Raw genomic sequence first — 11,672 nt, 5'->3', positions numbered from 1 at the left:
CTGTCTGAACCCAGCAGCCTATATGTCCGCGAGTTATCAGAAATCTCCTGAGTAATCTAAAGTGGAAAGTATGGTTTACCAACAACATACATATTATCTACAAAAGTAACTGCCATATAAACAAGACTCCTCATGGGAAGGTAAAAGTAAATCATACCTCACTGTTTTTAAAGCTTCGCCCTTGCATTCCGTGTTTCCAAAATGCCAAAACACTGTCCTGAAGACACACTTCAAAAAAGAAAAGATAATGATTATTAAACCATCACAAACATTCTGTTTAAGCATTCCTTTAGTCTTTTTCAGGGATTCAAGCAAAAAGCGCTAAAAAGAAACACTATTGTAATTGTCAGATTTCTATTATTATGATTATTTTTCTGCCCTAAAACCGATCGTTCAGACCAAACCATAAGGCCTAGACGCATTATAATTTGTGGAATGGTAGTAATCCAGCTGGCTAAACATGTGCATAGAGCCGCCCTGATCAGCCAATTTAGGGGCTCTTAAAACAAAGGCAAAAGCGTTTTGGGCCATAACTACTGAACTGTATGTCACAGGCTCAAGAGCCTTATTTCATTGGAATCCTTGGCTCAAGGCTATTTTCCATCACAAACAATCTGCCATATTGGATGTTTTCGAACTAGTCCTTGGCTATTCGCTCCATTGGGACCAGACCAGTGTGTAGAAAGATTCTTTGGAGTCCCAATATCAATAATTATCAAAACAAGTTTGAACTTTCGATTCAACATTGTGATGGCAGGCCAAAACATAAGTGGGCGTGGCCACTTTTACTTAATTGGCTATAACTCTTGAAAGGAATGATATATTATCAGAAAACTTGGGACACTTATGTACGGGGTCAATCTGAGGACATATAAAATAAAATTGCACACCTTGGCGGTCCTATATGACAAACCTAAAAATAGCTCTAACTATGGAACAGTTGGTCTGATTAATTTGAAATTTTGCATGCAGTGTCTTTGTCCAATGTGCCATCAAGGTCTGTGAGGACAGACATGGCTGCCATTGACCATACATATTTTAGCAGCAATTAGACAAGGTTAGCAAAGGCTCATCGATTGAAACGTTGTGGGCCTATTGGACTCACAGTCCAAGAGGTCTGTGCAAAATTGTAAAAGCACTATCACATTTTAAACGTGAAAATTGTTGTATATTTTGCAGTGTTTCACACAGACAAAAACTATTGATGTCATATGATAGATCTCCTCATTCTGAAATACTTTGCCTCAAGAAACATTGTTCTCAATCAATGCATTGGTTGAGAACAATGTTTCTTGAGGTAAAGTATCTGGCAAAAAATACTTTTGTGAACTAGTCCTTTTTAATTCAACATCAAAAAATCTATCCAGAAAGAATCTGTGATCTGCCTAGATCAATAATAATAATAATAAAAATATATATTTTTATTTTATTTTATTTGGCATGGCTACAACAGATTAATTAAAAAATATGGCCATGGCCTACTTTACCCAAAAGCCTATAACTCCTAAACAACAAATCCAAATTTTATCCAATGTAGTTCACATATGCAGCCATGGCCAAAAGTATTGGCAGTGACATACATTTTGTGTTTTGCAAAGTTTGCTGCTTCAGTATTTGTAGATAATTTTTTCACATGTTTTTATGGTATACTGGAAAACAATGATAAGTATTTCAAAGGCTTTAAAGGCTTTTATTGGCAAAAACACTAAATTTATGCAAAGAGTCAAAATTTACAGTGTTGACCCTTGTTCTTCATAACCTCTGCAATTCACTCTGGCATGCTGGATATCAGCTTCTGGGCCAAATCCTGACTGATGGCGATTCATTCTTGACTTATTTTTGGCTTCTTTGCTGCTCTTCTTGCCACCAGGCCATTGTCCAAAAGTCTTCACCTCACTGTGAGTGCAGATGCACTAACACCAACCTGCTGCCAATATTGTGCAAGCTCTGCACTGGTGGTGACACGATTCTGTAGCGGACTCAGGAGGAGACGGTCCTGGCACTTGCTGGACACTCTGGATGTCTTGAAGCCTTATTTACTGCAGTTGAACCTCTCTCCTTGAATTTCTTGATGATCCGGTAAATGGTTCTTTCAGGTGCAATATTCTTTGCAGCAATTTCCTTGCATGTGAGGCCAATTTGATGTAAAGCGATGACGGCTGCACATCTTTCTTTAGAGGTAACCATTGCTAACAAGAACACAATGATTGGAAGCACTTCTTCCCTCCTTTTATAGCCATCAGTCTGCTCTTATAATCCAGTCAGAATGATACGAGTGATTTCACCTGACTAGTATTCGTTCACACTTTCCCAGGTGCTGCTGATATGATTAGTGAAATGCTGTTGGCTGGTCATATTGTGCCAGGATGAAAAAACAGTGAAATTTGGCTTTTTGTGATAAAGTTCATTTTTTTGGCCAATGAAACTTTTTGCAATTATTTAAAATTCATCTGATCACTCTGCACAATAATCTAGAAACAATGTGAATCAACACCACAACATCTGAAGCAGAAAACTTTGCGAAACACAACATTTATGTCACTGCCAATACTTGGCCATGGCTGTGGCTGTATGACGTGTAATTCTGAATAAGTGTGCAAAATTTGGTGGAGATTGGACAACAGGTGGTGCTATAATTGTCATGAATGTTAAAAAGGACATATCTCTAAAGATCCTCAAAATGTTGGTACTGAAAATGACAACATTTTATCTCTATTTTATGTGCTTACAGACCAAATAATTAATAGCTTTAATCGCATGCACTTAAAGACCCAAGACTATTTGAACCCCATTAATCTCTGCTAACAGATTTCATTATTATTATTTCAAATCATGCTTACCTATTGCCTCAATCTGGAAGTTAAAGGTGAGTTCAGTTGACAACTTCCTGTTGGATTTTAACCTGCCCTGTAAATTCACCAACTTTATACACCCTTCAAAACACAGAAACAAATCAACATGATGAACCTGCTGAATAATGACAAACCAAAATCACGTATAAATGCATGTTTGAACATGAATCGATGTTAAAGTTGCAGCTGAAAAAATATAAATGGAAAAAGATCTTGTCTGAAGTACATCAACCATTATACCAGCCATGATTTTATCAGGATTTTACCAAGTTGTGTCTAAAAACACCCCTTAACCATAGTAAAATCACTGTAACACACTAAAGTCTTGAGTGGCTAATTGCTTTTGCTTTTATAAAACGGTGGCAACAACAAAACTCAAATAATAAATAAAAAGCATTTATAGTAAAAATCTGAATAAACAATTATTTAACAATTTGTATTTGTAGTATTGTCGAGAGAGGACAAGAAACGATAGAAGAGCCATGGCTTCAACACATTCCAGACCTTTAAAGGTGCACACAGTAACTTTTTGCTCGTATCATCTTGGACTTACAGTGACACCTAGTGGTGTGGATGCAGCATCACTCAAAATCAATAGTTTTATTCAACAGTTTAATTACAGATGCCATTGTAGAAACTCACTATTCACAATCAGTCATGATTAATTTAATCCAAGAGTGAAAGTGTCCAATAACAAGATGGTTACTGAGAATAAGCGAGTAGTATTCACCTGGTCATGTGATTCTAAAATGGCAGCCCCCATGAGGGCACCCCTGTCCCATGTAGATTAAAACAGCTTTTATAAGGTTACTGATATGACTGGAGTCCTTATCTCATGTGAGTGGGCATGAATTTATACACATGTTTCAAAATTCATTTAATTTCTATACAATTCATTTCTTTAGGAGTAAAACTTTTTTAATGGAGAACAAATTACTGATTGCACCTTTAATTATATACAGTATATAGTAACTGTAGGCTGATGTGTGGTCAAAGGTGTATGTTGGCAATTTAAAAATGGCTCATCCAATTAGATTTTACAGTCAGAACTCTCTGTTTTATAATAAGAAACACTTTCATCACAAAATGTAATTTCAAAACTAGACAGATCTAATTTTTTCGTTGACAATCACAAGTTTGCAGCAATAAAATTAACTTACGATCAAGACACACTAGAACAGTGTCCCTCTCCAATTGAGTCACATGAATGACACACGTCTGAGGTGTTTCTGGAAACACAACAAACATTTATTCAAGAACCAAATGCAACATTCAAAAAATTCAAATATCTTTTTAGCAAACCAAGTAAAGTCATTGCGTTTTGAACTGAGACAGTGAGACTCTGTGATACTGACCAGGCTCTGTGAATGCAGGGGTGGTGGCATTGGGATCGACTGTGCCGAACGTGACCACCTGATCGGGGTGGCTTCCTTTACTGACTGCCACACAAACCAGTGGATAGTGCTGCTCAGGGACCACCAACATCTCAAAGATTTCTAATGGACACGGCAGGGTGAGCTCTATACTCTGAACATAAAACATACACAGGATTATACTCTTATATATGGATGCACTCTGTGTCTCTCTTTTACTCTCTATCTCTTGCTCACCTTTATCAACATGAAGCGTTGCATGACTTCCACCCATTCAAACAGCATTACGCTGGACTGGAAAGCTCCACATAAGTACTTATGACCTGTGTATGGGTTACGCACTACACACACACACACACACACACACACACACACACACACACACACATAGAGCAGCCTATTTCACTGTCCTTGAATGCATTAATGCAGAGAATGTGTACTTATCCAGCTTAAAGTTTTTCAGACCTTAAAAATATGTACCGGTAGTGTTTTGAATATTGTTAAATCATGCTTTTTGGTATAAGTTGGTATACACATAAATTAACACAAATCACTGCAAAAATCAAATGTGAGTGCAAACATATGAATGGTACTGACCTACGCAGCATTTCTGACAACCCCTGGTTTCTGGTATTTTATTGGACACCGTAAACTTTCTGAAAGAAAAGCATTAAAATGAATACACTGAAACACAAAATGAAAACATTCAAGATGATGCTACAGATGATGCATCCAGTATATAAAAGTATCACTGTATTTGCACTCTTCGTGGAAAGCAACAAGAAATCAGTCTAAGAATAGCTTACTTAAAGGGGTCATATAATGGTACATGCACTTTTTCAAATTGATTGTACTGAAATGTGTGTTGGCTGTGCCTGTACACAACCATCCTATTATGATAAAAATCCATCCAGTGTTTTTGTTTTAATCTAATGTTTTAATTTGTTTTTAAGGGGGACGCCCCTCCCAGGATTGTTGATTGACAGCAGTGTTTCAACACAGACCCGCCCTCGCTCGTGAGCGAGCTGTCAATCATAGTCCGTCATCATTGTTGATACACTAGAGCAGAATTGCGCCTAAGCGATTGTGGTGTTTGTTCTTCGGTGTAATAACGAACACAGCAGTCATTTTGATGTTCCTAAATCTGAACCGCTGAAGACGCAGTGGCTGAGTTTTGTTTACGATGGGAATATTCCCCACGAGCAACGTCAATGCGTTCATGTTTGCGCGAATCATTTTTCACCAGACTGCTTTATAAACGAGGGTCAGTATAAAGCTGGTTTTGCTAAGAAGGGGTGGGGTGACCAAAGCTCATTATCATTTAAAGTCATATGCACTGAAACGGCGTGCTGAAAACAGAGCTGTTTTTGAGCAGGTAAAATTAGTGTTTTCTTAAAATACTAATGAGAATTTTTAATAAAAGTATATTACAAAGTTTTCATTTAGACCCTAAAGATTCATATTAACTTGTACAAAAATGGCATTATATGACCCCTTTAAAGTTGTCTCTGCATATTAAACTTATCGAAAAAAACAAAAACATTGAAACAATTACAAACTTAACCTTTAAATTAAATGATTAAAAAAAAAATATTTACACTTATATGTAACAGAATAAATAGCTAATAATAAACAATAAAAATGGCTTTGTAAATGATCAACCTGAATCATACCGTGGGATGATTTTGTCTGGGAGTTTATGCGTTGGTATGGCAACTGGTAACTTCTGCATCTGTCGAGCTTGCTCAAAGAGACCCGTCAGGTTATAAGAGTACAGCTGAGATGCTTTACCTGTGGAACACACACACACATGCAAATACAATCACATTATGGTACAACAAATCCTCAAACTCAGAGTAACAGTAAATCTTCCAACTTCTTTCCTTATGGCTATTTCTCTCACCTGATATAGACAACAGCCAGTTGTTCATTACATACACCCATGTGCACCTCCGTGGAACCAGCTGCAGGAGGATTTAAGTATGTAAAGAGGTGTAATTAAAATGCCTTTGCTATCAAATAAACCTATAATCCCATAAGCATATTCACAGTAATCCAAAGATCGAGGTAAAATCCAGGCAGATTTTTTCTCTCTTTCCAATTGTTTTTGAACCACAATACAAAAAGAATCTCATTATGAAGAGCTGCATGTAGGCCCTGACCTGTTCCATGCTGCTCTCGTGGATTTCGTTCAGATTAAGGGTATAAATTCCTTCCTCTCCTCCAAATATCAGATACTGATCTGAAGCAGAGATACAAGAGAAGCTCATTAAACCAAAAAGAACAATAATTGTGACCTTAATTTAGATGCATTCAGCTAAAATGACTGAGAATGCTGTTTCTCACCTCTGGTGTTGGGGTTTATCCAGGAACAAGCACAATGAATCTTTAGGGGACAGCCATTAAACACTTTCGAGAAACAAGCTCCCATCTGCAGAGCAGAAAGATCAATCAACATCATGTCAGCAGAACTGAATCTGTACTGCCAGATTGTAGTTGCTGTGATATTTGCAGTGTTGGGTGTAATCTGATTTTAATGTAATTATTTACTGTTATTGAATAATGTTTTTAAGTCCAAAAGTAATTCTTGTAATAACATTACAGTTACTTTGAAATACATTCCTTGAATAACACATATTTCTAAAATAATGTTATTTGTGTAGAATACATTTAAAACATGAATTACATTAATGTCATTTATTACATAAATATGTAAAAACATTTTATTACATATTATTGTTTGTACCTACAATGTGCAATATGTCTGTGAGAGCTAAAGGGAATGCGCCCACTAAACAGTCAATAAATATACATTTTGGATTTGTTGAATGGAAAAACAAAACTTCCTGTGAAAAGCAACTTAAAAATAATTAGTAATGTGATTAATTTCCCTATTAAGTAACCAGTCAATTTATCTCATTAGAATCTTTGAAAAGCAATAAATTATTTATTGTAAATTAAGTTTTTTAAAAAACTGGATATTTGTGATACCGGAAAATATGTATGTTAATTTATCTTTCAAAGTGTGTGTGTATGTACATGTTTCACTATTTGTGAATGCCAAATTTTTGACAATATCCTCACTAATATAAAGAAATTTGTTGAAAACACACTAGTGAAGACATTTTAGGTGGTCCTCACTAGTAAAAAAGTTTAGAATTAGGGGAAGGGTTAAGGAAAAGAACATTTCATTAGCCTGCTATGAAATCAATGGAAGTCTATGAGATGTCCTCACTTATATAGTGAAACAAACCTCTGTGTGTTCATGTGTGTGTGTGTCTATGAGAGAGACAACGAGAAAGAAAAAGGGCTGGATGACTCACATGTACTTTAGGGGTTGGTGGCAGGCCATTGCTGATTAGTTTCTAAAAAAGGAAAACAGATAAACACTATAAGAGACAGGATCATGGTTTACCAGATCAATTAACAGTATAAGGCCAGTAGGGTTCTTAAACATCTACAGATGCAACAGTATAAAGCCAGTGCTGAATATAAGAACCATGACAGAATTAACATATCAGTATCACAGTATAAAGGCAGTAAAGTGCTGGAACTGGAACATGTTTGATCAGTTTTATTTGCCCAAATTCAGAAGAAAATAGTAAAGGTGGATGGGACAATTTACTAATCAAAGATACAAGGAAGTACCTGAACCAGTTTTCATCTATGGCATTTCTTTAAGTTTCTATGCATGCTTTTGTAAAAATGTCAAGAAATATAATAAAAAAAGGAGACTTTCTGCAAAAAGTTTGTCTAAACTCATCCCTAATCTAAATCAAACTCTACTCAAAAGTTCCAAAAAATAACGAAGATGACCCATACCTGTAGACTGGATGAGGGAAGGGAGGCCAGTCTTTCTCTCTCTCCATTTTCCTGGGCAGAGCAGACTCCATTACCTGTATACACATTACACACACACACACACACACACACAAACACAAACAACAGTTTTTTTATTAAATTCATCAAAATTATGTCATTTGAATATTTAAATTACACTCAAGGCACAAGAACACACACACACACACAAGAACACACACTGCAAGTTACAATTAGAAACACACATACACAAACAAACATGGGTATGAATATTAACACTCATCTCCAAAAACATACATCTAGATACCATGTTATTAAAAAATAATCTAACTTTGTACCACACAGACCCATCTAAGAAGATCTAAACTATACAAAAGCTACAGTAATCTTGTAGGGAGATTCTAAGTCCCAGTTTCCAACTGGTATTAAGATGCGTTTTTGGTGATCTGATCACAAGTGGTAATGCTAAATACACAAGGACACTTGTTGTTTTTGTATGATCTGATCATCAAAACCACATTCAAAGGTAATCAAAAGCACATGTGACCACATCAGGTGTAAAATGTTGCATCCTGAATGTGTCCCGGACAGCAGTGAAGCACCACCACTCACCTGTCACTTCACCCCGTGCTATAACAAGAGATTATTGGCTGGTTATTTGCGCCTTTAATCTGAACATTTGAAAAGCTAAATCATATACAAGCTCCAGAACATCACGGCTCTTCTTCAGCATGTCTGATATCAACATGCAGAGACACAGATGACAAGCACACACATCTGAAGCTCAGGTTAATACTGAAATAACAGACAATTCTGCTTAAAATTGTTGTGTTTGTGCTTAGATCAAATTTCAGCTGCATCTGGGAGAAATAGTGTGCCCTTTTTTCATGCTTTCTTTGTCAGGGCCTAAATTCATTTCTGAATTTTGGAATGAGGAGTTGTGAAGAGGAGGAGGGCGTGGCTGGGCCATGACGGCGCTGAATCAGCTGATCAGGTGAGAGCAAGATAAAGGGCAGCCAGAGCTGCCGGTTCGAAAGAGAGAGAGAGAGTCACACACACGTGGCCGTGCTGCATGTTTGTTTATGTTGGTATTAAATTGAGTTTGACATTAAAACTTTGTTTACTGTGTAGCCGGTTCCCACCTCCTACTTGCCCACACTTATACTGTTACAGGACCTTATAAAAACATAGCAACTCCTTCATGCCAAGTGAATAAAACAAAATAAACATTTCACAATGAAAATGAGATTTGATTCAAACACTAAAAGTGGTTAATATAACATTATTATGCTGGGGACAGCTATAAAGAGCAAGAGAACATCACATTGGGGAGAGAGAACCCCGCACACACACCCGCAGAGACTTCGTTGCTTGAGTCCGCTGAAAGGCAAGTTTTTTGAGTTGTATAAATAAACACACCTTTTGAGTTGGATTTAAATGTTCTCTACTTCCTCTTTACAAACACGCCTCAAACACGTTACACTGGTGCCGAATGGAGGAAGTATATGCCGATTTGGAGTCCTCGCCATTGGCCGGAGTCATCCAATACCTCGCCAACACGTAGCATACAGTAGAAGTCAGAAGTTTACATAAACCTTTACACAATTTCTGACAATTAATAGTAGGAAACATTCCCTGTCTTAGGTCAGTTAGGATCACTACTTTATTTTAAGAATGTGAAATGTCAGAATAATATTAGGGGAAATTATTTCTTTCTTTCATCACATTCCCAGTGGGTCAGAAGTTTACATACACTTTGTTAGTATTTGGAAGCATTTTTTGGTAGCATTGGCTAAAATTTTTATCAACTTGGGACAAACATTTTAGGTAGCTTTCCACAAGCTTCTTACAATAATTTGCTGGAATTTTGGCCCATTCCTCCAGACAGGCGTCTTCTTCATGAGCGGTATGACGGCTGCGTGGTCCCATGGTGTTTATACTTGCGTACTATTGTTTTGTACAGATGAACATGGTACCTTCAGGCATTTGGAAATTGCTCCTAAGGATAAACCAGACTTGTGGAGGTCCACAATTGTTTTCTGAGGTCTTGGCTGATTTCTTTTGATTTTCCCATAATGTCAAGCAAAGAGACACTGAGTTTGAAGGTAGGCCTTAAAATACATCCACAGATACACCTCCAGTTCAGTACATCTCATATCAGAAGCTAATTGGCAAATTGTCTAAAGGCTTGACATCATTTTCTGGAATTTTCCAAGCTGCTTAAAGTGAAACAATGAACGTTGAAAGAACAATATATTTATATAGCCCTTTTCTGACAATACACTCAAAAAGCTTTAAATAGTGAACTCTCTTCAACCACCACCAGTGTGCAGCATCCACCTGGATGATGCGACAGCAGCCATAGTGCAGCAGTACGCTCACTACACACCAGATATTTATGGAGAGGAGAGAGTAGAGTTATAGAGCCAATTAGTGGAAAGGATTATTAAGAAGCCATGATTGAGAAGGGCCAATGGGGGGAATTTGGCCAGGGGAAGTGGGTTACACCCCTACTCTTTACAAGAAATGCTCTAGGATATTTAATGACCACAGAAAGTCATGACCACGGTTTAATGTCTCATCTGAAGGATGGTGCCTTTTTACAGTACAGTGTAACAGTACAGAACCCACACAGAGCACAGGGTGACCACCCCCTGCTGGCCTCCCTAATAATCCCTCTTCTAACAGCAAGCTTAGTTTTCCCCAGGAGGTCTCCCATCCAGGTACTTATCAGGCTCAACGCTTCTTAACTTCAGCGGGCAACCAGTCCTGAGCTACAGGGTGATATGGCAAAGTCACAGTTAACTTCTGACCTACTGGAATTGTGATATAGTCAATTCAATATAAAACAATCTGTCTGTAAACAATTTTTGAAAAAATAATCATGCCATGCTCAAAGTAGATTTCCTAAATGACATGCCAAAACTAATGTTAGCTAATATTAAATCTGTGGAGTGGTTAAAAAATTAGTTTTAATGACTTCCACCAAAGTGCATTTAAACTTCTGACTTCAACTGTAGTACCTTGATCAGTGAGGATTTCCTTTGGAATCCCCACACGGGAGATAATTCTGAAGACACTGTGTGCTAAGATGTTGTGCAGAAGACCTAAGTGTATGTAAACTTCTGACTTCAACTGTACCCAACATCAGGCCCTGCTTGAACTGTGTAATGATCAGGATCGTCACTTCTAGGAGATTCTCCAGAATCAACCGGAGGAACGGCAGGCGATCCGGAGTTTACTAATCCAGGGGAAGACAGATTGTTTCACTTTTAATTGACAATATCACAATTCCAGTGGGTCAGAAGTTTACAAACCAAGTTAACTGTGCTTTTAAGCAACATGGAAAATTCCAGAAAATGATGACAAGCCTTCAGACAATCAGCCAATTAGCTTCTGATAGGAGGTACTGAACTGGAGGTGTACCTATAGATGTATTTTAAGGCCTACCTTCAAACTCAGTGTCTCTTTGCTTGACATCATGGCAAAATCTAAAGAAATCAGCCAAGACCTCAGAAAAACATTGTGGACCTCCACAAGTCTGGTTCATCCTTGGGAGCAATTTCCAAATGCCTGAAGGTACCATGTTCATCTGTACAAACAATAGTACGCAAGTATAAACACCATG

The 11,672-nt window shown here is 37.4% G+C and overlaps 1 protein-coding gene across 1 annotated transcript in view; it reads right to left on the bottom strand.

Annotated features, from left to right (window-relative positions):
- Positions 1-11,672, bottom strand: part of LOC127662415 (mitogen-activated protein kinase kinase kinase kinase 3-like) — a 32,152-nt gene that overhangs the window by 5,133 nt on the left and 15,347 nt on the right. The window contains exons 20-32 of the mRNA XM_052153570.1: positions 8,048-8,121; positions 7,549-7,590; positions 6,572-6,656; positions 6,388-6,467; positions 6,129-6,189; positions 5,899-6,016; positions 4,823-4,881; positions 4,463-4,566; positions 4,208-4,379; positions 4,013-4,081; positions 2,841-2,933; positions 158-228; positions 1-56 (exon numbers count right to left, since the gene is read on the bottom strand). Coding sequence (XP_052009530.1) covers positions 1-56; positions 158-228; positions 2,841-2,933; positions 4,013-4,081; positions 4,208-4,379; positions 4,463-4,566; positions 4,823-4,881; positions 5,899-6,016; positions 6,129-6,189; positions 6,388-6,467; positions 6,572-6,656; positions 7,549-7,590; positions 8,048-8,121 — 1,084 coding nt within the window. The remainder of the gene's footprint in view (positions 57-157; positions 229-2,840; positions 2,934-4,012; positions 4,082-4,207; positions 4,380-4,462; positions 4,567-4,822; positions 4,882-5,898; positions 6,017-6,128; positions 6,190-6,387; positions 6,468-6,571; positions 6,657-7,548; positions 7,591-8,047; positions 8,122-11,672) is intronic.

Source organism: Xyrauchen texanus, chromosome 22 (assembly GCF_025860055.1).
Source record: "Xyrauchen texanus isolate HMW12.3.18 chromosome 22, RBS_HiC_50CHRs, whole genome shotgun sequence".
Taxonomy (NCBI): Eukaryota; Metazoa; Chordata; class Actinopteri; order Cypriniformes; family Catostomidae; genus Xyrauchen; species Xyrauchen texanus.
The sequence above is the reverse complement of the archived record's forward strand: the minus strand, read 5'-3'. Positions and strand labels throughout refer to the sequence as shown.